Source organism: Lates calcarifer, linkage group LG18 (genome assembly GCF_001640805.2).
Source record: "Lates calcarifer isolate ASB-BC8 linkage group LG18, TLL_Latcal_v3, whole genome shotgun sequence".
NCBI classification, from domain to species: Eukaryota; Metazoa; Chordata; class Actinopteri; family Centropomidae; genus Lates; species Lates calcarifer.
The window spans coordinates 14060171-14087011 of NC_066850.1; the positions used below are offsets into that span (position 1 = coordinate 14060171).

At 38.9% G+C, this 26841-nt stretch overlaps 1 protein-coding gene across 1 annotated transcript in view; it reads right to left on the reverse strand.

Annotated features, from left to right (window-relative positions):
* tafa2 (TAFA chemokine like family member 2) overlaps window positions 1–26841 on the reverse strand; it is a 58847-nt gene that overhangs the window by 23502 nt on the left and 8504 nt on the right. The window contains exon 2 of the mRNA XM_018702859.2: window positions 67–170. Coding sequence (XP_018558375.1) covers window positions 67–169 — 103 coding nt within the window. The 5' untranslated portion in view covers window position 170. The remainder of the gene's footprint in view (window positions 1–66; window positions 171–26841) is intronic.

Genomic DNA, 26841 nt, shown 5'->3' on the forward strand with positions numbered 1-26841 from the left:
ACCTGAAAAAGACACTCAAGGAGAAAGATAAAAAACCAGATGTTACTTTTGTTTTGATGTGCTCACCTGTAGTTCCTTCTGTCAGTACGGTCATCTCCCAGACACTGATCACAAGCACCATTACAAGTAGAGCCCCTTTATTTCCGATCTGCGTGTATCGCTCCCTCATCCTGGGAAAAGAAAGAGGATTGTTACCATTAACAGGTCATTTATTACAATGGCAGCTTTAACCTTTTAACCTAAGGGCATTATACAGAGTCTGTATTTAGTATTTTATACCATGTTTGTTTACATCTACCAACCCACATTATATATTAGCATCTCTGTCAGCCTTCACTGCCATTCTTCAATCTGAGCCCTTGGGTTGGATTTGAAGGCTTTATGGCACAGAACAGGAAGACAGTGCTGTTCCACTAGCTCACAGTTTAACTTCACAATAGCTTAGCTTGTCTGAATGCATATTTGCTCTTATCAAGCAGAGATACAGGCACTTATCCTCCTCCGTGCTTTTCAAAACAAACTACAGCTGTGAATATGCCCGAGATCACTGTCTCCAAATCCTCTCTTTCTTCCCCTGCCCGTCATCCCCTCTCTCCTCCAACAGAAGGCTCTTAGAGCGGGAACATGAACAGAAGGTGAAGACCCTCTGCTGCCCCAACAGGCTTCCATAAGCCTCCCTAGGATCTACAGCACAGTGGAAGAGAGCGAGCAGGTCATAGTGGCTAATCCTTCCCTGCACAGTACCTTTTCGTCTGCACTCCCACTTCCTAATGAAGTGTGGTGGAGCTGAGGCCACACTGCATAAACCATCTGGCTCAGTGTGTTATCACTGACAGACGACGATCAAATTTCAATCAGGGATGCAGGAGCAGTACGGTAATTACTGGAAGAAGCATGGTATCGTATTGCGTGAGCATACAATGTTACAAGCTGCGTTTACGCCTTATTTACAGCCTCCCGCATCTTATCTGCCTGCCTCATTGACATATAGATTGGTTAAACCTCGTTGGGGTTCTCAGATTATTTGTGTAATTAAGTTTATTTTGGCAAAGCGAACATGACCTTTTATAGAGATTTTTTTTCTATACCTCCCAGTGTTACACAGGAATTAGAGAGTAGAGATGTATCTCAGATGTTCAGTGTGCTCTGTGAAATTATAAATAAAGATGGCCATCAATACGACATGTCGGAATATCAACATAAACAGGAGGAAAACTGACTCTTACTCTGTGTCTGTCTACATACTGTATATGCACACATAAAAACACCTTGCAAATAATTGGTCCTTTATCTTTTCTAAATATATGAGACAAAACAGGAAAAACAGAACATCCACTGATTCTTGCAGCACTGGCTTTCACTTCTCAAGCATGAAATCACTTGCAAAGGTTTTTAAATGCCTGGATTTATTGAGAGTTGACATTAAAAAATCTAATTTAATGATGCATTTCATTTGTTACTCATTTTAAGGAAAAAATTACACTCTGCTAGCTGCCTGGCATCTTCATGATGACAGCAAGACTCCTTGAGGTCATGTAACTTCCCACCAAACTGCACCTTGTAGTTTTTACATTTAGGGAACAGAAAACTAGGATTTTACTGATATGTTGGCCCACTGTCAGTCATTTAGAATGTACTGCACTCCACCGTCTGATGTTCCCCAGATTTATGTGGCACATTATTGGAACATAGCAAAAGGTTCTATGTTCCCTACTTGTGCTCTCCCAGGGTCCTGTGTCCCCAGGTATAATTTATTGTACTTCATTTATTTCACGGTGAGAGTTACAAATTTCAGATACATTTTTGTTCTGACAACTTTTGCTTATCATAGCTTGTCTAAACATTAGTTTAACTTATAAAATATGACATCATCTAGCCAATGTTGAATAAAAAAGTTAAAAGTGGCTCCATCTTGACCAAATATAACAGTAAAATGCTGATACAATTATGCATCTGTATTAATAATACATTTACTTTCATTTGTACCTTAATTTTCCCTAATCAGCCTTTGATTGGTGAGGGTTTGATTTCTACATTTTCCAGAAAACTTGCTGGGCATGCCGGAAATATCTGGACATGAAGTCAGTCAGCAATTTATCCACCAGTGGGAGAAAATAACACCAAACAACTAAATGGACCCAAGTGATCTTTCATGTTTCCTGGTGGATTTGCCCATCATCAAAATGATCTAAACCTCCACAGAAGCCAAGATTGTCAGCTTCATGACACTTAGCAGGGAGCTGAGGATAGCTGGAGAGACGTGGTAGGAAATACACTCAATTGTTGAGTGTGATAGTAATATAATGGTGAGGTTTATGTATTTTCCTTAAATGGACCTCAGATTGTACACCTAGGTACATGTGTTGGAGCGGTGGGTGCTAATGTTCACCTTCATGGTGACAGATTTATAGCTGCTGGTTAGCCGAAAAATTGGAGGCTAGGCTGAAATGGCGGCCAGTTGATGTTGCTGTGCAGTTCACAGCGATGATGATGTGTGTGTGAAAAAAGGGTCATTGGTGACACAGAGCAGGGCATGGTGCTACAGCATCATTTGTTGTGTGCTGTATAAGGGTGCAATTCCGTAAATGACATCTCATTGTCCCTGAATGTGCTGTGTTGTCACTGGTGCGGCGGTGTGCTTGGCAGAGCGAGTCGCTGAAGATTTGTTACAGTTTGAGACCATTTTACATCTTGACCTTGAATAAGAGGTCCTCAGCAACTTTGGCAAAATACGAAAACACTGCTGCATGAATCCAAACTACCTGCTGTTTAAGTCCATCATATTTTTTAACAAGTAAATGGCTGCTTTGCTGCTCTGTTATTGCTGATTTAACTCAGCAGTGTGATCCAGCCTGTATTCAGTTCATAGAAGATTTTCTCTCTGCTGTTTTTAAACACTGTCTGGTACCTCGTACAGGAAGTGATACATTTTACGTTCACACCTTCTAAAACTGTTACAACTATATGATTCAAGTCAGTATTCTCACCCGTCACCTGTGTGCTTCTTTACATCTTATACTGACACGGACTAGCTACGGGAACTTAGTCAGAAAATATAATCCTGTTTCGTTGTTCATTGTTTTGGTTTTAAAGCTACAACTTTACTGTTTTGGTTCAAATTCAAAATTCTAAATAACTTTAATAGTAGTAAAAAATAGTAGTAGACAAATAACAGTTTAAGATAATGAGGTTAAGGTTCAGTCTCACAGCTCTCATCAACATAATTGTCAACAGTGGGTGTTTTTAGTGTATGAGCTCTGATGTACACTTCCTGCCCAGCAGACAAAGTTATCACCTGGCTGGTATTATAGCCTCTAGCAGCTAAAGAGCCAGATATTTCTCTCCAGGGTTGGTGAAGCCAAACCAAAACTCATAGGACAGTGAATATTGGAGAAACACTACACCAAATAAATGCTAATGTTGCTCTGTATCTGCTGGATATGTAATCAGGTAATAAAAAATAAATCTAATTAAATCAGTTAATATCACTGTGCTATTAATGCAGAAATTCATTTAATCCAGTCAGATGCAATAGCTTGGGAGTCCACCCTAAACACTTGCACGGCACATTAATGCATGAGCTAAAAGCTTGAATGGATATGTGCAACACTTCCATCCTAACTAAAATCACATTACAGTTATGTATGGGCTAAACTGAAGATAAGATCAGATACATCATCTTCAGAGGTGTTTGCTTATCTTGACCTTATGCTAAGCTAGGCTAACCATGCTCTGACTCCTGTTCTCCATGCACAGACATGACATTAATATCTCAGCTCGCCATGTTGAATTATTCCTTTAAATGTGATCAGCTCTAGCATATGGGTTTTCCTTGACTATTACTTTGGATTTCATTAGGCCTGAACAATAAAGATAATTCTCTCAGTAATTATTACTTTGCTGAAGTGCAAAAGAGTATTACAAGCTGTACTCATTCATTTTATACATGTAGTGGAGCTTTACTGACATCAGGGACTTTACATTGCGGGTTAAAGTCTTCAGTGGGTGTTTTGGGAGGAAACACAAACTCAAACTCTGACTCAGAAACTGTCTTCAGCAGTTCAAAGTTATAATTGTGCACTTTATTCTGACAATACTTCATGTATAATGTATTCCTCTTGTCACAGGCTCTGCAGTGAAAAACAAAATTTGCGCAGATGATTGCCATAAGCATGAAACACGGACTTCACATTGAAGTTTGGAGGATAGCAGATGAAAAAAACAAACACTAATAAACTGGAGCTTAAATGAGTAATTATCCTCTGATTGTCTGCAGTGCTGCTCTTGCCGGCAGAGACAGAATGTTTTCCTATCCACAGTATATTACACGTTGCACTTGAGGACACTTTCAAATGCAAATGAACACCTTTATTGAGGAATGATACGTATTCTTTTCACTGGTGCTACCTCAGTAGTTCTCCTGGATTTGTGTGCTCAAATTTATCCAGAGACTGGACTTTTATCCCTTTGTTATGAATTGGCTCTGTTGTGTGGCGTAGAAGCCTGCAGTGTAGATCATCGGATTTCCTTTCAAGAGTACAAAGTGAATTTGTTTAAAACTGAATGTAGCAAGAAATCCCCATCTCCGACCAAAACTCTGATCGTCTCGGTCGTTTCGTCCTGCCCCCCCTCATTCCCTTGCTCTCCGTGAAACAAATTGAATGGCAGCAGACCAATGAGCCCGCTTTAAAAAGAGGATTGACCTTGGTGAGGGGACACACTAACTGAGGAACTGTCGGACTCGCTTTTAAAAGCCTTCTACACACACAAAGATGAAAACATCATACTGTAACAACCACAGCAAATTCCCACTTCAACTAAATCAAAAGGAACAGTAACATTTGCATACTGCAAACATGCTGTCAACCTTATCTCTGTTGTATCTGTCCCTTCACCACACACACCTGAAAACACCCCTCTAATGACTGAACTTAAATTATGAACAAAGCAAAATTAGATTTCCTTATATGCTCCTCCTCTATTTCCCATTAGTAATGTAAATCCATTAATTTTCTTTTAACATTTTTATAGTGACAGTATAAATTAAATTAACTTTATTAGGCAGTTTCTGTTTTCACTGAAGGTTTTCTAAGTGCTGGAAAGAATAAAAAATTGAATGGAAAAGTTTTGACAGGGCAAAGTGCAGTGTTGCCCAGAGTCCACTACCACTTTATTGCTGTCGATGGAGAAATAATAACATTTGGTATACTGTTACCCAGAGACACAGTGAACAACCCCTGAGCTTGACACTTTGCCCAATAATATTTTTTTCTCCTGTGCTGACACTGAGACTGAACAATAGATCAAAAAAAGTGTCAGGTTATGTTCCCTTCCTCTGCTCCTGGCGGCCATATTAGGGGCTCATTAGCATGCAACCTAACATGTCTAGAGCCTATCCACTTGTCCCAATTCCACACTTAAAATATAAAGTACCCTATGTAGCTTACTAATGAAAAGTATGCTATTTTGGCATTTAGTCAAAAGGAAACTGATGTACTTTATAATTTTGTACTCTCAGTGAACACTGTAGACATATGCTAATAGCTCACTGCAGCTTTGTTCAGAAGTTATCACTAATTCTAAACTAATGAGTACCTCCTCTACTACAGTTCTGTAGTAGTTTATTCACAATTATGGTATCTTGGTTTTTAAATTGAATATACCACATAACCTGGAATTATGAATTGATAAGTTTGTTACCAATTAGTCAGTCAAGGTTAGTGCTAGCATGTTAAAATTAGACTAATTGTCTTAGAATTTAATCATCTAAAGTGTAGTTCAGGCTATAATGTTAGCTAACTCCACTTTGATATAGAGACCTACATTCTGAAATCAAATTTACGTTAATTTACTTGGCTTGTACAATACAGACATACCAACACAAGCTGTTTAAGCTATACACTGGTTGTCAAACATGATTACCCAACAGCCATTTCTACACTGATTTTCCATGACAGAGATACACTTTGTTGGTGGCAGATTTCTGATGTGTCTTCAAATCCTGTGTTTGTATGCACATGCAGGTGAGAGCTTAACAAAGATTCAATTTGACTACTGTATTTTGTTTGACAGGAGCTAAGACAGACAGCACAGAGGAAAACATATCTCAGTGCCTAATGAGATTTCTCAGTGCACATGCAAATTCAAATACAGACAATTTCAACGTATCAAACATTTTCAGCTTTTATAACTAAGTATGGAAAGAAAAGCTGGTGTAATCTTACACAGTCATGCTTTAGAATAGTATTTAGATGTGAAAGGACTATAAATGTATTTGATTCTGATGAAGGGCAATGCTGAACACTTTGGTAAAATCAAGGACTGTTTGTAGAACCAGACTCTGACCTCTTTTCTCATTGTTGTCCTATTTGTGTCACTTATTTCCTACTTTGATGGGCTTACATTTAGCCACGATACTTTTCATTAGTGAGTAAAGGACTCTATCGACCTTGGCCTATTAATAGTAAATATTATTTGCAAAGGAGGGAAAAAACCTGGGGAATTCATCCTTCACCTGCTTGCTGCAGACTCAGGGAGAGTTTCTACGGTTATTGTAACTGCACTGCAAATAATTTCTAATAGTGTATAATAATGTATTTTTGTACACAAACAACTGAAGGCTTTGTTAAATGTTAAATAACCCTTGTGGTTCCAGACTTGAATTTGTCAAGTACAAAAAGGGACAAATCTCAAGTTCATGAAAACAGCCCTCTACTATCAAATTACATACATCATTCTGCACAGTGAAGCTCAAACAGCTAAGTGAAGTAACAAAAGGAAATAGACATTTTGAAGTGGAGGGGGACTGTAAGTGTTTCATTCTGTTGCAATGGAAAGTTCCTTCCTGTTTCAGACACTTTAAAGGCTCATAAGACATGTCGTATTTTTCCATAAATATCTTGCCTGTAAGCAGCTTTAATAGTAAACTATAATGTGCTTTACTTTCATGCCAGTAATCATTTTGAAAGTGTAAGATTCAATTTTCAGTTTCCCTCAATTGTAGGAAGATGCACCCTTGAAATGCACAAGGCAAGTGTGTAATCCACAGTATCACAGAGATTGCAGGGCAAACGTCGGGAGTGTTACTAAACCATAAAAATCTGGACTTTCCCTCACTGTTTCTGCAGCTGGATTCGATACAGGGATTACCCCCCCCCCTTCCCCTGCCCCTACCCCTTCCATCTCTATCTCACTCTTTACTTGGACCGTGACAGAGACTGTCACCTCGGACGGCTGCAGGGAGCCGATTGCTCCATCACAGAACAAACATCGCTCATTCGCCAAAACACAGATGTTCCCTTCTGACAGTTAAGGAGGGAAGCTCTCAACCCTGTCACGCCAAACAAGGGAGTTTGCCCACTCTTTGTCACACGCTCTGTGAAGCATCTGCTACTAATCCCGCTCAGTTCACTTCATAAACAAGACAAGACAGCTGTCAGGGCCGCGTTGAAGTTGATGTATGAACTTACCTAGGACTTTTAAAGGATCCTTGCTTTAGCACATTGTCCTGACGACTTGCGAGTCAAATCATTATGCACCAGCCTGCAGCAGGACTCCGCCGTGTGAATCACAATCCAAATTCTGTCACACGAGACTGTAAGTGGCTCGGTTCACTCCCCAGGCCTTCATGCTCACTTCAGATTTGCTGCTCATATCTGATTTTATCTGCATGACTCAGTTCTGGGATGTAATCTGTGTCATAAACCAAGTACCTGACAGCTCTGTGAAATATCCACATGCGATAAAGGTGAATATGTCTTTGTATCTTTGTTTTTCAGTTCACAGATTTTTTCTGAACCTGCACCAATCACTGATCAAGCCTTGAATTTTTTAGTTGTTCTCCATGCTGTTTCTCTGCAAAGCTGCCATGCTTCAGAAATCATGACTTTGTGAGATTTACTTTGGATTTTACCAAACACAAATCATCTGATTCCATCTGGTTCTGATCAAAACTGCAGACAGTGACACAGCTTTTTACTACTCATACTGATTGTACATGAAATCTCTGAGTCACATGTGGGAGAAAAACTGATTGGGACGCTTCCAGCTGAGGCATGAATGCAGCCCAAACGAGGAAGGCCTTGATTTCAAATTCCTCCAAAGAAAAGGCCTAGGCAGAGCAAATATCAGCGCTGTTACCCGACACTGAGTGCTGAGTGCCCTTTCAGAGAGTTAACCACCAAAACGACCTTCCGTAACGACACGTCGAGATGCTATCTGAGAGGCCACGCTCATCAAAACCGCAACAGCCAAATGGTCTCAACCTTAGTTTTCCTTTGATCAAAGTGTCTATGCATCACCGTCTCATGATCCAGTGTGCTATTTCAGTCCCCCCCCCTTTCAGATATTGCCTGGCACCATCAGCATTCATACAGATCACAGTGTACCTGCAAGTCTTTTCTTTTTTCTTTTTATAGTTAAGATCTGATAACACAACAGCTTATTGTTTGCCTCTGTGTAATTGCTCTCTTAGCTGAGGCTTTATGAATTATCAATGAGCACAGTCTAAACATTTTGGTAAAAATTTGTACATTTGTGGCAGAGGAGAGAAAGACTGGGTTAGATCGATATACTCCGCTAATATCAGACAATTTTTTAAGCATCAGCAGTGGTGGAATGTAATATTTAATTTAATACTTTTGCCTTAAGAATTGTACTTGAGTACTTTTTTGAGGTACTTGAACTTGACTTTAATATTTAAATCAACCAGCTAGCTGTGTAAAGTGTAAAAATTATATGATTTTATGGAAGGTTATATGCTGTTGGATAGAGCCAGGCTGTTCTTCCATTTTCTAGTCTTTGTGATAAGCTATGCTAACTGACTGCTTTCAGAGGTAACAAAAGACACATAACCCTCTGTACAACCACAGCATACCCACCTTGACACTTCAACTTTTGTACAAATTAAATGAACAAGTTATATACATTGGGTGGTAAACTTCACAGGTGCTGCTAGGTAGATTTTATACCTTTTTGACAGACAGACTGTTTCTAATTGATGTGTTATTGTTGTGCTGGCAGGAACTTCATATTGGAATTAATAGTTTTAATGGGTTTAAATGGGTTTCAGGGACTTTGCAGCATCAAATATACCACACTGGAGGAAATATACCACACTCTTTGTCAACTTCTCCAACAAAATAGATGCAAATTATCCATAAAATTATTAGTCTCTGATTCGATGGAGAGTTTTAATGGTGTAGTTGTTATCGCAGCTTTTTCACCTAAAACTTGGAAGGGGAAATACTGCACCCATGTTTTGCTCACCATCCAAATTGAAAAAAAAAAAAAATCTACAAGGAACATTAGGACAAAAAAATCTGTCAGAAAGGGAAAAAAAAAGGCGCTCTGAGCACAGTAATCACAAAATACACATTTCACAAGTTTCAGATTTCATAAACCCAAGCCGTTTTATGAAGGACATGCAGGGAATAAAGTCAAACTGTCAGAGCTGCATCAAGGTCCAAAGTAGGTTAAATCACCAAGCTGCATTTTTGTCAGCTCTTTTAAAAAATATATTAATGTCACAATGTGGTGTCAGTGTATCCTCATGGTTACAGTGCCCGTCCTGTAACTGGAAGGACGTGGGTTTGATTCCTGTGACAGCCCGGTGTCCTTGTGTGAGGCGCCAAATTCCTCTGTCGGTGTGGATGAGTGTGTCAGCTCAATGACTGCAGAACAACATGGAGGATAATAAATAAATGATGTATGAAAAATTATATTTATCCCTGACAGCCAGTCAGGTGTGTGGGAGTCAGCAGGAAGCTCTTGGTCTGATTTAATTTCAGTTTTGTGGGTCACAATTTCATGCTCTTGCAGTTTCAAATGTGTTGGTTTGTTTGATTTGATTAAATTCAGTTGGCTGCAGTGCTTATTGTCTTTCTGCCGTCTCACTAACACCTCCAAAAAAGAAAGAAAAAAGAGGTTATTATACTTCATAGCATTTGTGGCAGTCACTGGAATTGTTAGGAAGGATAACGAGGGGGATAACGGGACATGGCAACCTGAGTTTGAGCCTTTTTTTCCCTGTCCCTCAGCTCCGCTGTCAGTTATGTGATAAGCCAGAGCTGAATCACAGGCTTTTTGATTTTACATGTATCAGAATATTAAATGCCATTTTCCTTTGTCCCAGTTTGATAACAGTGGAGAAATTGCATTCTGTATCAGAGAGCAGATAGGAGGATTGTGTTTTTCAAGCTACGTGTAGTGCAAGTTGGAATTTATTTTTGTGTTTTGTGTTTATTAGATAGAGTGATAACAGGAGAGACAAGAAATTTCAAGGTAAGGGACGGGTAAGAAAGCTTTTCAGTCAGATTCAAACCCAAGAGATATGGATCACAAGCGCACTCACAATTCTCTGTGCTTTACCTTGTCTATGTATTTAAACATCTGTTTGGCATTTATAAGCACTTTTTAGCCACTATCTAACAATATTACCAAAAAAAATCCCAATGGATTTTTTTGTATTTATTTATAGTTTATTTATAGTTTTCACATCAATTACTGATGCCAAGAACAATTTCTTTAAAACATTTTGATATCTTTCCATGTTATCTATTGCTGTCTATATACAGCAACACAAATTGTGCTCCAAATGCAAATTAGCAAGCATAAGTCATAGTCATTATCTTGTGGTCATTACAACATGGCAGTGTGTGCTGCAGTATAGATGTTTAAGGTCTCAGGTACTTTGTAACTATGTGATGACAGTAGCATAGAGCATTATTGAATATATTTACTAAAAAGTTTGATTTAGTGCCCAAAAATTCTGTTTTTCAGATTTTCCCCTGCACATAAACACAACACCACATTTAAAAAAATTTCATGTCTTGTCAAAATATCACAACATGCTTGTGTCATAATTAGTTGTATTTTCATTCTAATTTACAGCAATGTTGTTTTACAGATATTTTTAAAGCTCCTAAAACTTTTTTCTGAAGTATTTCTTAATGATATTAAATATCTGTGACTAAACAGGCATTAAACAAAGTAAAGGAAACATTCTGATTTTTATTTATTTATTTTTAACAAGTAGCTAATCCACTTCAACAACCATCAGATTTGGATTCAGTGTTGTTAAACTCTGATTAGAGCACAGACATATGTGATATTTGGGGGGGGGGAACGAACTATTGTAACTTTGACAGATTGTTGTGTGTTCATGTTGAACCCCAGTGGCCGCAATAAGGACAAATAGATTTTGAGGGCCTTTAATGTTAGTTTGAATCTAATACAATATCCATGACTTGGCTCATTACATTGTTGTGTTGGAGTTCTGCCACTTTCTTTAGAGAAAATGGACTTTTGCAAGAACAAATGTGAACCTGATGAGATTAGTTCTGTTTAGAAGCAGCTTTAGACTGTGGATTATGTCATTTCTGTATGCGTAAACACCCGAAACACAGTCAAATTAAAGCAAAATCTTGACTGCAGCAGTGTGGAGGGACTGCTACTGTAACATGACTGCTATTCATTTCAAATTCACAATGGGCCCGACTTCTCTTTTAAAAAAGGGAAACAGAAAGCTGTTTAAGAAATTACATAGGAGAATAGAAATACATTACTCTCTGAGGTAGGCCACCATTTATCATCATTAAACAAACAGCCAGTGCCTGAGTCATGTGTGTGTGTGAAAGTGTAATGTTCCCTGGATATTTTCTCTCCCTCTGCCCCTTCTTACCTTTCATCCCGGACAAGTTAAAGCACCTACAGGATCTTTGGCAAGTTTTCTTCACTTTGTAATATAATTATAATAGAGTAGATTATATGGAAAAGAAGCTTTGTAGAGTCTAAATTGATATAATTGGCTTTAAATCCTAGCAGGTTCGAAATGCAGCCAAAGGAAAATGGAAAGTATAAAAACACTTTGCAACAGAGCCACAGAAAAGGAGATTGTCAGTCAAAACATTGTGATATGTGCACACTCAGTGTGAAGTGACTGTCAAGGCTGTAACCGCCTCGCTCTCTGTAAAGCTAATAAAGTGAACAGATACGAACAAGGAGAGAATTTGTGTCTAAATTCAGACATTAACTGCACAGCTGTGCAAGAAACAGCAGAAGACAAGGTGATATGAAATGCAGAGATTGTGAGTTCTCAATCAAGTTTTCTACCCATGTGTAAGAGAAATAACTGAAGCTGTCTTTACTTTATATTTATTTTTTTCCCCTTCCCGCCTCTGTCTCACTTGTGACTATAAATGCTTTCTTTGGTGACAGGCTCAGCACGCTCAGCCTCGGTGCACTTCCGTCAGTCTGTGTGATCGGAAACCCAAAAATTCCCACCTCGGATTAGTTGCAGCCACTTTGATGAGAAGAAAAAGGTGAGGAGCGAGGTGTCGGAGCACGGGGAAATCTATTTTTAGGTGCCGCAGCGACAACAGCAGAAAAGTTGACAGGCGATTATGATACTCTTTAATTAGCTCCCGAGCTCTGCTATGTGTGTTAGCCAATTAGCATCACTGAATGCCACATTTCGTGCCTCCTATGTCAAAGAGCAGAGGAAATATGGACTAAATTTACAGCATAGTATGAGCAGGACTTTTCACATGGAGACTTCATGACAAAGTGGCTTCACCCACTGAATCCAAGTGAGGCCTCATCAAAGACAAACAAAACTCCTCATCAACTCCCCCTCTGCTGTTGCTGTCAACATACATGAGAATATCCATGTGGAATTGAGTTGTATGTGTGCATTTTCCTCTCAGTACTAACAAGGCAAACATAGCCAAAATGACAAACTGCCCAGATATTTTCAGCAGCTACAAAAGACATCAAACAATAGCTGTAAAGACCACAGCATCCTTCTATAGTCATCATTTTGTCTTGCCGCTCAGTAACAATCATACAGGGAGGAATCCATCATGGAACAGGCACAAAGGCCAATTTATACAGCCACAGCAGCGGAAAAAAAAGAACTGGATGCAATGCAGCAACAAGACAGGTTGAGCTCTGAGTCAGGGTCAGTTGGGAAATCTCTCACTATCACTGTTTTTGTTTTTTTCCGTAAAACCTGCAGCTGATTGCAGCAACTTCACAACACTTCTCTGAAAAGCATTCTGGTCAATGTAGGAAATCATTAAATAAGATGGATAATGCAGGCTGACGGAAATGTAGCACTACACATAAAGACGAATAATACTTTTACGGCTGCAACTATTATTTATGAGTATTTTCATTAACAATCAATATGCTAATTATTTGTCAATTCGAAGGATTATTGTTTATTATTATTATTATTATCATTATATCAAGAAGTCAAATACTGAAAAACACAACTTCCCAAAGTCCACCTTTCCATCCTCAGATGTCTTATTTTGTCTGACCAACAGCTCAAAAACCAAAGAAATTCAGTAAAACAATGATATGAAACAGAAAACTAGCAAATCATCACAAGACTGAACAAAAGATTGTTTGGCATTTTGACTTCAGCTGACAGCCATCAGCTGCAGAATATTTGCAATAGAAACATTTTGTACAGTTGAAATAGTGAAAGAAGTTAAGTGGGAAATAAAATACATTCACTGTAAGATGTTGAACCGGCAAGCACTGAGTGAAGTTGAAGTGTCAGTTTAAATCTGAGTGCTGAGTGAAGCAACAGCTGGAGTGAAAGTGCCAAAAGGAGTTTAAGTGTGATTTGAAATGAAGATGATTGTGTTGAGCCGGAAGGATCAGGTGAAGTGGAAGTCTGGAGCTAATGCCAGTTAAAGTGTATAAATTTAAAGAGCATGTTAGTTAAAGTGTGTTGTTGACGTAGGGATGTGACGATTCTGAAACAGATCAAAACCATGATACAAACGTCTACCATGTCGTATCGCAATGCAGGAAGACGGACACGTAACATTATTGTTCAGGTTTAAACAAGGTTAGTCAAACATTTTTGCAAGAGGAAATAAAGTCGAAAAGTCTAATTATAACCAAACCCTTCCTTTATCACAGTTGACACATTTAAAAAGCTTTCATGTGCTATGAGGGATTGTTGACATTTTGGATCCATTCCCTGAATAAAATGATTTAGATAATTTGACTGCACCGTTAGCTTGTTTACAGCCTGTTTGTGTCACTTGTTTTTTCCCTCATCTGGTTTTGCTGTACAGCAGTGTTTCTGTGTTCCAGATCTGACCAGTTATTTTGGAAAGTACTGTTATATATCATATAACAGAAAGGTTTAATAAACCAAAATTACCCTTTAACGCAGACTAATGACATCTAACAGGAGCTAAAAATCAAAACTTAAAGTGCATTTTTTGTAAAGCTTCATTAACTCTAGCTCCCTTGCTGCAGTGATGTAGATGTGGACACCAGGGTACGCTGTGACATCACTGTTGGGTGTGGTTACAGGTGCAACTGAGCACACTTTGGACCACACCCTAGAGTCAGTGCTGAAGCACACTCAACCAGAGAGGGTGATGAAATACTGCTTTTCAGGCTGCTGGGGTTGATTCTGTTAGAAGTAAGACTGGGATGAGGTAGTAGGAATCTAGCCTGTAAAATGCTGTTGTAATTATAGTAAGACAAAAGTGTGAGTGTGTGTGTGTGTGTGTGTGTGTGTGTGAGGGGAAAAAGGAAGAAAAGGAAACTGGAGAGAGATGACAGCCCTGCAATCCCTCATGTTGACCTCTCTCGTCTCTCAGAGCGGAAACATGTTGGCGGAGGCGGCAGAGCCAGCATGGGGCCGCCTCCGATAAGGGCTGCTCCTCTCTCCGAAGGTCGACGGGGTCTGCTCAGACAGAGTGGACAGGGCAAGGGGCTGAGAAAGTGGAGGGGTGAAAAAAATGATTTAATTACACAAAGCTATTGAGGAGAGCGTGCAGGCTTTAAAATTAAATTGCACCTGTTTTTGTTTTTGTCTTTGTTGGTGTTACACTCCTCTCCCTGCTGTTTTACATCACGGAACAACGAGACTCAAGTTATTTTAGCCCTGGCCCTCATGAGGCTTATAATCCAGGCTAAGTGACAGGCTAATTTGTGGTATTAGATTGCTTTCATCGGGTCGTTGGGGCCTGCTTTGAACGTTAGCGGTATGAAAAGGCTGCTCTGCCTCAGCGGTCACATTGACTTGTATGCTGTGTGACTGCTGGGGGGTGGAAGCGGGAGGAGAGGAGGAAGAGGAGGAGAAGGAGGAGAGGTTGGGGGAGGTTCGCAGCAGCTCTCGGAGGCCATATTTCCACAGTCGTGTTCAATCTCCTCACGGCAGATAGAGAACAAGCGAAGAGGGCTCAAGCTGAAGGTGTGAAAGTGGAGCTCTGCGGGGAAACTTCCACACAGCTCAGCTCAGTCAACTGTTCAGTTTAATCATAGTGTGAGTTTAGTCAGTTTATAATAAGTAATGAGAGCTAAATTGAACTAAAGGTCCATGGAACGAGGAAAATAGGTTTTCTGCAGGAGTGGAAATCTATCAAAAAGGACAAGAGACCACTCTAGTGGTGTTAACATGGCTCACTCATGAGACAAAAACATCCAATACACTGGAAAGAAATCAAAGCGTGAGTGTGTGTGTGAGGGATGTGTTAATGCCAGCCTAAAGCCTCAAGATATACCCTTAAACACAGACACAAGACCGGTCTCTTTAACAATAAGATGGGAGCCATGCTAAGTCAACTTATTGCTGATGACCATTCAGAGTGTCAGAGGCCGGAACAAGTAATTAAAGGCAATAGAAAAATGGAGGATTAGTTCAAATTAATCCGCAACTTTTCCCATTTTCTTGCAGAAAACGCTGAAATGGAAGGATATGGAAATCTAGCAGAGCATAGCAGAACTAATGGCTTGGCAGCTCTCCCCCTGAAATGAGAAGGCACTAATGGATCCGCGGCCCTGGCTAAGATGGCTGAGCCAGATTGCATGTGGATTTAAGTGATTAAGAACATGGTGGCCCTGGTCCCTCTTTTGTCTGAGAAAATGTAATATATGACAATGAATGCTAAAATATGAAATTCTTCATTTAAAGAATCCATCGTTGTTGCAGGGAATTCAGGGCACAATGCAGATCTCAGATTAGGAAAATATATCCTATTTGAATCCATATAGTCCTGGGAATTACATGGTTGCACACGGTGTGGTGTGCAGGACAGCTGCAAGTTTGCACAAATCTGTTAATTTGTGAGCAGATTCGAGAACGTTTTCACTAAGATTGTTTGATTTTTGATGAGTGGAGATTTTCCAAAGCAATGCAACTTTTCTTATATTAATACTCATTTTTCCTGATGCCACTGAGGTGATTCATCTCATTCACTGATTTAAAATGTCATAGTGTGAAACACAAATTTTTTAGCAGAATTTTTAACTCAAGATGAATGACAGTAATGAGTGACAGTAACAGTTATGTTTTTATGTTATGAGGATTGAATGAAGTCAGTGTTGTAGCACATTATTATCATGGCTGCACTGAAGGTGCACAAAGCATAATACTGCTTAACATGTGTCAAGTTTAAAGAAGAGATTTAATAAATTGAGTCATAACATCATTATTCCTTATTGTTGTTATTAATTTTACTGGGTCATCATTTAGCATGATGTTCTGTCTCACATGAAGACATAATAACACATAATGTAATACTGTGATGTTATGTTATCTGAGAATTGATTGCCTCACCAGACTTTATTGCATTTTCAAGCCAAGTAAAGACACAATTTATTATATTTCACTGAGTTATTACATCATCTATCAACACATAATGGGACACCAGGGGGCTGTGTGTATGTGTATGTGTGTGTGTGTCTGTGTGTCTGTGTCAAGCTGATGTATCAGAGGTGCTAAATTCAAATGTACAAATTACAATGTTACAAAATTACAAGTTACAAATTTGTTCATTCAGAGTCAGAGGAAGAATTTCTTATGCCAAATTATAAAATGATTTATTCCAGATTTTCACTTTGCCCAAAAGCTTTTCATATCTACGTGACAAAGTGGGTTTTCTGTCATGTGTTTCTAAACAACTCTTATGTATGTACTCTTTAAGTCTAGCCAATGAGACTACTACTTTTGTCCATCTTTTATGACTTTTTGTTTAACTATAAAAACATCATACTACTTTGGCACTAATCATTGATTGTTTGAGGCAATCTGAACAAATAAGTGCTTTCACATTTCTTAAGGGGAGAATCCCCTAGAAGAATGAAAGGCCGTGATAGAGAGTGGGGAGGTGCAGAATTGTTGAAATATGGGGATAAGACAGGCAAAATGATTCAACTATCCAAGAAGCACTTGTGAAGACGCATCCTGGCAATGTAGCCATCAGTATGTTTATGTGCACACGGGGAACAGGACCATGTGTACATCTGCATTAACATGTGATGGATGATCACATTGTGACCAGATCATATTTTCAACCTCATTTTTAAGTATTACTGTACAATATGCTTCTTAGAGGGCCGATTACACAGTGAGAGGATGGGATTCCTCAGTTTTAGTCTGGCTTTAGATGAAAGTGAATAGAGTATGATAACTGATCGCTTCATGCATATCACTGCTTTCATCTTGACACTCAGCTTGATATTTTCCTGTCTGAAGTCTTTGTCATGTATTTGCTTACATATAAAGAGCTGATTAGAAACCCAGTTGCATCTATTCATAGACCAGCGTTGAAATTTCTCCAGGAGAAATCTACATGTCGCTGTGCAAATAAGGTTTCTCTAATGCCAATATGGAGACTAGATTTCTTGTAGACCACACATGGTCTACAAGAAATCAGATAACTGACTGAAATATGGCGAACTGGAATCTGGTTATCTGCTTATCATGTGTTATCCCCACTTGATTTTCTGCATGTAAATGCAACACTGCTCAACAGCTGATGTGGCATTCAGCAGCAGCTAATTCAACTGAAGTAAGCCTGCAGAGCCTTCCAGTTCAGGAAACTGATTGGGTTGATTTAAATCATTTTTAGTTGGTCCAACTCTTAACGTTTCGTCTAAAACTGCTGGGAAGAAACATCTGGTAAAGCCATTAACGAATAAAATCCTTAAAAAACATGAATAAGTGAATTCTTTTCAAAAGCTTCTCTAAAATATACAATTCAGTGTGCTTATGCCATAGCAGTCCAGCCTCTCATTATAAGAGAGTTGAGGACATACAGTAGAAAGCAGAGGGGTGGGACTGCTTGCATGCCGTCTGAAACCGCCACTCCACACAGCCACGACCGACTTCGACAGGTGCCGGCAGATAATTGGGCGCCGTGCCGACTACAACCGCAGCGCTGCTGTCTCCTAGAGCTCATTACTATCACTCAGAAGTTCCCCTTAAAAACCTCCACAGCCACATGACTCTACACATTTGGTAAACCGACGACTGAAATCTCTTGAAATGCTGACATTAAAGGGCCTGTCACTCTGGGAGCTGTTGACGTGCTGTTTGGATGGGTAAATGATTGCACTCAGCATGTCGTAAGCCTGGAAAGCATGAGGTTCAACACACTCATTCGGCTGCATGGAGACACACACATATGGTAACATATAGTCCATATCAAATGCAACAGCTTTAATGACCTTTTCTGCCTTATTGCCCAAAATGTTTGTAATGGATAAGAGTTGTTAATGAGCTTCAGTGAGCGAATGATATGTTTCCAAGTGTGAAATTTATGTCCTTTCCACACATCTGCAGAACTCAGATGAGTATCAAACACCAAACCAATGATACCTACAGTATCATTTTTGCTCATTAAGTAATGCTTTGACTATTTTGCACTTATTCTACAGTTTAAAGTAGATGGAGACAATATAGATGGAAAGACAGGAGAATAAAGATTCCACTCAGGGAACAGGATGTTGCGTTTACTCTTGCAGTCACTCGCAAGTGACTGCAAGGGTCTGCTCTAGTTTTGTGTTGCCAGTGAGAAAATACAAACCAGAAAGTCTAGTTTAAAGGCTTTTCAGACATCAAGACTGGCTATGTTTATATTATACTCCATACTCCTGTATCATTTTTGTAATTATAGCGAGTAGTGTGAATTATCTAGATGGTTTCCTATGATATTTTGTACAGTGTCTCATAGTGATTTGTGTATAGGCCTATTGATTTGCTGTGGCAGATGTTTTAGACCAGACTCAGACTGTTGGTTGACAGTTGGAATCCAGCAACACTTATAAAGTGTGATATTGTCATGAGTGGCAACACTGTGCTGTCAGTGTAGTTATCTTTAGCTCTCTACTATTCTGTTATAGTATAATACTTTGCTGCCATAACATCATATGGTGCTGTCAAGATGTGATTTACCACATTGCAAGGACATCTTTTGTTCAAAAATGCAACAAAGTGTACCTATAATACTGTGTTATGATGAAGGATCACGATTTTAATGAAATGAAAAGAATTCCTCAATCAATTCCTTATTCTCTTCAACAGTACTGTCGAAATAAAATAGAAATATCAACAAAAAAAGAAGGGTCCGCTCTGGGAAGTGAGGTCCCTTTCTGGCTACAGGGTTGACCCAGGATCAACTTTTAAGTGACACCTTGTGACAGCATTGACATAGTGGTCTAAGCAAACTTCAGAAAACAGCACTACATTAAATGCAAGGGGCTGCATTGGTTGTGCTGTTGTTGTTGTACTGGTGAGACAATGAAATATGATCAGTGAAGTTTATGATCCAACAAGCCAGAAGCCTTCAGATGAAATGATTTCGTCAGACATACAGTACTGTTCCTAAGGCCAGGAATGAATTAGCTATGTGCTCAGCAGTGGAGGATGGTCCAACAAGTGATGATACTAAAAATCACTTTTCCAAAGTAGAATAGTATAAAAGGAAGTATTTTTTTCTATCTTACTGGGTTAAAAAGGGACTTTTTGTGTCAAGCAAGCATAGCCCAAGGGAATGAAGGGAGATTGTGGCAGCAGTTCAGCGTTCCACAGACTCTTGTGGGGACACATAGACTTTATCAGTGTTATTGCAGCTCCCACTGCTGCCTATAGCAGTCAATAAAAGTGCTAATTACTTAATGCCCCTGTAACAACTCCTAGAATCACGTCACTCTATTGAGTCATGCCTTGGTGATAACTGATTTGATTTCTCTACACATCATTGAGACTGGAGGGCATTATTAAACTCTCGAATAGACACAGTCTGGGATCAGAGAACAGTTCTACACATTTACAAGTCAACTTTATCTTTGGCTTTGATTATTTGTTCAGTGGACAAAAGCCAAAGACTGGAGGGGACAGACTAACAGTATCCAAGCGAGCAATCAAACTGTGAGGTTGAGGAATTGCCGAATGCAATCTGATTGGGCGCAGACGCCTGCTGACCACCTAATAATTCCAAAAGCAGAGCTAGTAGTGTTAAATTTCTTACTATTCTATCACTTGTGGTAACCGGAGAGCTGGTTACCAACTGATTTACATCAACGTTTTCAACATTGTTGAAAAGAAAAAATGATGATGGTTTTAATTTGATATTTAATAAACCAGATAATTACATTCTCTGAAATGAAATCCTTAGACAACTTCAAGACAGCAAACAACTTCAGCAGTGTTTGAAATGAGTCTCACTTACATGCCAGAAATAATTATGTCAGAACAGATGTTGTATTTTTTAAATGGCGCATAGGACTTTGAAGCAGATCTCTTCAAATTCAAACCAGGATCAAACAAAATCAAAAATCAATAGACATTTGTGCTTACTGTGCCAAACTGTTGTTGTTAGTTGTAGTGACTTTTCCTTTGGAGAGCAGCATGTTTTTTTTTTTACAGGATTCTGATACATTCACGTACACACACATCCCTCAGTCTCATTACAAATACAGACAGTGCTATGCCGTGCATGTGCTTCTCAGTATCAGATCTTACACCTTTGAATAAAGCCAAGTGACGAAAACCAACACCTCAGGAAGAAACTGCAAATTGCAGGAGTGTTCTGAGTGCTGTCATGAAGTGGATGTTAAGAGAACATTTACATTTTTATTAAAGCTTTTAGTCTTTTCTTCCGTCCTCATATCAAAACTTTTCATAATCTAAACCCAATCTTCCCATAAAGTGAAATATTATCACGCTTTTAGTGTAATACAGCATCTCTCAAGAGTTGCCTTGAACCAAGTCAAAGGCGTACTCCAGTAATACTTCTTTAGTATTCCTCTTCCATGAAGCTGGGGAACTCACACGAAGCAGATTAAAATAATGATAAAAATCAAAGCAGTAGAGTCTGAGTTACCCTGATTTTTAATCTTTAGAATGGGTGAAGCTACAAAAAGCCAGAATCTTAATACAGCTCAGAGGTTGTGTGTAAAGTCCTTTCAAAGTTGTTAGTAACTACTAACAAGCTTCAAACTGGTATTAAAAAAGATGCACATTACAACCTCAGAAATGTCTTGGCTAATTAAAATAATTGTTAAGTGTTACTTAAATATTCATACGTGGAAAAATATGTCTGATTAAGTAGTATTGCAGTATATACAAATTAGAATGTGCAGCAAATATCCAGTTATGCTAACCTTTCATGCTTTGATCATTTAGGTTAACATTATTTGTATCATGTTTTGTAATATGTGGTATGTTGTGTTATCTGTGAAGTTAAAATATTCCCTGTTTGCATAATTGATTAAACAGCATTTTGATTGGTCAACCATATTCCATGTTCACATTCATATCTGTACGTCAGTTTTGTCTGTCAGTTCAGTTAGCAACACTTACCTTTGGCAGCTGCTGGGTGTAAATATTTAGTAAGAGCTAATAAGAACTAATATCTAGAAAATAAGTAGTCTGTGTAATTCAGTACTTCAGTAGCAACAACACACTGCGTTAATTTTGGTTGATTTTGAATTTAGGAGGATCTGGTGCAAGCAGCTCAGATGTATTTTTCTGGTGTTGTTGTTCACATTGCTTGACCAAAAAAGTGAAACAAAGAGCCTTTAACGTTGAATTCATTCCTACCTGTAGGCAGAGAAGCTTGCAGAGAGTACACAGTGACAGCTTTAGTTGGAGCTAATGTGGAGAAGGTATTCCAGTTCAGCTGGTTAGGATGGGACAGTCTCAGAAGGTGTCATGATGCTGTATAGTTTGTAAGCCCCCCAAGGCAAATTTGTGATTTATGATATTGGGCTTCGTAATTAGCTGTCAGCACCTTGAGCTTGACTATGTAATTGGTTCCTATACTGCTTTAGACTCATTAAAGTTGACTAGTTGAGAGATTTGCTCTGTGTCCTTCAGAGTGACTGAAAAGGAAACATTCAGTTCACCACAGTGTTTGAGCTATCAAGAGAAAACTAAAGCTCCACAAATGGGCACAGGCAGCTAAGATGAGGAAGAGAGCTGAGAAGCTTACTGGGTCATCCTTCTCTAACAGTCAGATCCAGTACTGACTGGTCACATTGTGTGGCAGGCTTTTCATCTCTAACTGACAAATGTGACATCCTACATCAGAGCAGTATATCATTTATTTTTGGACGTGGATTTCAGCACAGCTCGTCCAGAGAAGACAGCTGCTGTACAAGATAAATAAACCAACTATGTCCATAACAATATCAACTGAACTGAAACTGGACAATCATAGTATAAAAAATGTTAAGAGGTCAGACATCTAGTGTTGGATGCTGATAGTTGAGAACATTCATTTGTAAAAAGATGGCATGAAATTCTGAACGTTGACAGTACCCACTGTACACACTGTTTAGATCAAAGTTGCCACATGTGGAAACTTAAACACAAACATATGGCTAAATGATAATACCTTTTGTATAATAGTTAGAAACCAAGGGGAGAATGGTAGCGAATATAGGTCATCTCTATCTAACACCTTTATTGTTAGTTGGACAGGCTGTCAAAATAAATCGACATTCCCCAGATGCCGTACTGCCTCTGGTTGCCCCTCTGAAGATGATGGTGGTGATTTTTCTACTTGTTTACTTGTTCCACCACCTGCCATCACCAGAAACTTAAAAAGCTGTTTGCTCTGGAAACAGTGCCGTCCTCTTGTTTTCTACTGAAAAACAATCAATTAGATTTCCTTGGAAAACACAAATCACTTCATTAATTTTCAGCTCAGTTAAAGGATTAAGATTAGTCAAAACTGACTACATGATTTTTTAAACCTGTATTCACTGATTTTTGGGGGCAGTTCACATGATTTAAAGCACTGGATCTGATGGTCTGCAGTTCAGTCTTCAAGTTCTGTGTGTGCTGGGTCGAACCATTTCTTCACTTCAACAACTGCTAAAAATCCACCTACTCTTTCTGTAATATTTCTGCTCACTATCCACAGGCCCCAATACATTGCTAATTAAATAATATGAACATGAATCTGTCCAACAGCTATAACAGATTGACAACCATCTCAAGTGGCACCTGCAACACTTGGCATGCACATCAACAAATGAACAGATCCTAGAGCCTTGAGACTGGAGCTCAGTGGGTTCTGCAGTCTCAAGGTTTGCTGTTACTCTGCAAGCCAATGTGGCTGCATTTCTCCTTTTTTCCTCTTTCCCACAAGTTTATAGTAGTTTGACGTTCAGCCAGAGTTAAAAGGGAGCTACAGACACAAGGATGTGATGTAGATTTTATTCATCACTGCCTCCAGTGCTGCCTATTCTCTCTTTTTTTCTTTCAGATTGCAAGAAAGGCAGCTGATGCAAGACTACATGATTGCACTTAGATATGCAAGACATTGATACTATAGGCCAGCACATTTGGCACAGACTAGTTTTAATTTTACCCTAATGTTAGTCTGCTAGTTTAGTACTCATCAGTGATCATGGCATTCGTGCTTTTGAAAGGTCACCAAGCTAACAACTAGATTACTTAGATAGCTATAGGCTAATATGGCCGGCAGAACATTAGATTTTATAATGTTGCTTTGTGCTCACTGATGCCTTGTCTTGATGTTCAGTCTAGGGTTGGGTGGATCAATATCTGAAGGATACATCTAATACTAAGGCTTGTTTTAAGTATTGACACTAGCATTAATATGACTGATACAAAAACAATGACCTGTCTCCACTAACAATGTTTTATTGTCATGTTCCACTAAGAATGTGATGTTAGGTTGTGCCACATGAACACATTTTTTAGTACATGCACTCTTTGCTTCACTCTTTGTGTGCATACATACAGCAATAACCTTGTTAGATGCACTGATGGCTGAACAAAAGAGGAGCATCATTTGCAGTTATTAAGCATTAATAATAATTATAATAGTAAAAATCATAGTAATAGTAATAGAAGTAATAATAATCATAGTAAAATAAATTATTAAAAGATTAGATTAGATTAGATTAGATTAGACAATACTTGAACATTTTGAGAGATACGCTTTCTTGCAAAGAGGTAGATGAGAATTGACAAAGGTGCTGGTAAATAAATTTTGTTAAATTTGGACACAGTCAGACTAGCTGTTTCCCTGTTTCCAGCATAAGCTAACGGGCTTTGTATTTAGCACAGAGACATCAAAGTGGTATTAATAGTCTCATCTAACTCGCAGCAAGAAAGAAAGTAACTGTTTCCCCAAATATCAAATAAAACATTTAAGTTACTTAAGTATTTAGCAAATAATGTGATTGTTCTGAAAATGTGCTGGGAAATAGGAAATTATAGATTCTCATGATAAATCATACATCAGGACACATTGCTGTCCTGTGTGTAATATCACATTAGGGAAATACAGTCAGGTGATGATACTGTTGATTAGTGCAGCTTTAACTAGGAAAAAAAAAATCTGTCTCCACCTACTGTGGTTTAACTCAACCAATGAGATCATATTTGCAGACTTAAAACTAACATGTTTTTTTAATGCTGCCTCTCCGCTTCTCCAGCTCTTTCTCCCTTCCTCTCTTGGCTCTATCTCTCCCTCTCTTCCCCTCATATCTCCAGCTGTCGCCTGGTAGAATGTAAATGAGCCTCTCAGCACAGAGCCTATGATGGTGTCAGCCCTCTCCTTAGTCTCTGGTCTCATTAGAAGCCTAGTGTGGCTGACATTTACCCAGCCACCGTGTTGACTAGCTCTTCATGCGGGGCACATGGGTCAAAACAATACATAGTGAAACTTCAACAATCCAAATCTCTTTGGAAAGGAAGGTCGCCGGAGCCTGTGAAATGTTGACTTAAAGACATGCCAAAAAAAGCTTTGTAAAAAAAAGAAAAAAAAACTATACACCTTCCTTTCTAAATGACCCATGTGATCTAATTTTAAGTTCACTTAAAAATTTAAAGCATTGCCATTTGTGTCCTGGCTGCCGTGTGTGTATTGTCAGTGGCTGTAAGTTGTCTGTATTTGTGCGACAGTGTCAATATGATGAAGTCCTAGCAGATTCTGATTTAACAGCAAATACTCCACTTTTTTTCTCATCTGTGTGAATGCACAAAAAAGATCAAGGTCATTTTGCACAATAACCTGTGTGATTATAGACATTTGTTACTCCCAGTCTTCCTACTGATAATGTCAGCACATTAAACACAATCATCAACATCAATCATCAAGAGATAATTCAAATTTTCTTTGATTTCAGTCAACAACGACTGTCTCTTGAGCCCCACAGTAAGATGGAGAAACGGCTCTGTGAGTTTGAAATTAATAGGCTGGCCATAGCTATTTCCTGACTCGTCCTTCTCTTGGGACCCTGCAGCTCTGTTTTTCTGCGGTCCTCTCATCCTGTTACTAATGCCTGACTCTGTGTAACCCTTATCTCCATGCTCACTACATGGCCTGATAGGGCTCTGTGTGTAAGCAATTAAAACGGCTTATTTGCCAGATAAGTGGGGGAGAGCGGTCAGATTGAAAGCCACAGGCTGCCAGTATCAGGTCTTTAGGTTACAGCCCCCGGGTTAAATAGCCCGGGGGTGCAGTGTGAGCCAAGTGAGGCGTACAGCTCAGTGTGAGTGTGTGCAGGGGATGAAAGTCTGCCAGAGGGAAACACACACACACACTATATGTTTTCCACATAACCAACATACAGCAAAATTAATATTTAAGCATCATCATAAATAAAGATAGAGGATACAATTGTTTGTTCATATGAATGTGGATTTAAATAGCTATGCAGAGATGGAATTAAATATATTCATAGTATATGTCCATGTCTAGTGAATGAAACAAATTCTCTATGAAGCAGTTCATTTCTATATACATCAAAGTGTGTTTCCACCTTTGATTTCTAACAGGCAGGCAGGTGCAACATGATCCCAACATACTCAGTTCTTCTTCTGTTCAGGACTGAAATACAAAGGAAAGACTTGCTTTATTATCACATTGAAAACTAATCACCGCAGAGACATTAACTCAAGTCTCTGGTGGCCATATTGGAGGTCTTTAGCTCTAAGTGTAGCTGGAAACTGCACTGTGTGTCTGAACTCTAAATGTAAAAATGCTGTGTTATATAGTTTCCCTAATTCCCACAAAGGAACAAAAAACCAAACCGGCTTTCCCTGTGCTTTCCTGGTGCTTTGTCACTGATGGAGGTGAACTGAATATCACAGTTCAGCAACAATACACTTGTTGGTGCTGCTGCAAAATGATGATGATTCCTAATTGTTTGAAGCCTCAGCTTTCTGTAAGGCCAGGACCATGATATTCTTGGTTTTCCTGCTGTTGACAAATGTCACAGTCTGCCAAGTTGTCATACTGAATGTATCAGTATGGACAGGATTTGATTTGTTTTGCAATACAACATCTGTACATTGTAACAGTTGAGCAGTTTAACATTTCTTCTCTCACAGCACTTGGTTGATGTTAAGTAAAATTGTGGTTTAATATGGATTTCTACTGAAGAGGTCAAAAGTGATTTAAAGCACAAGACAGGACGTATTTACTTTATCAACATTTAACCAAAACCACAATCACTCCACAACCAAAGTGCTTTTGTTGCATTACCAACCACACAAGAGACTCAGGACGCAAAACCTGGTCTCCAGTGTCCAAGTCCAGT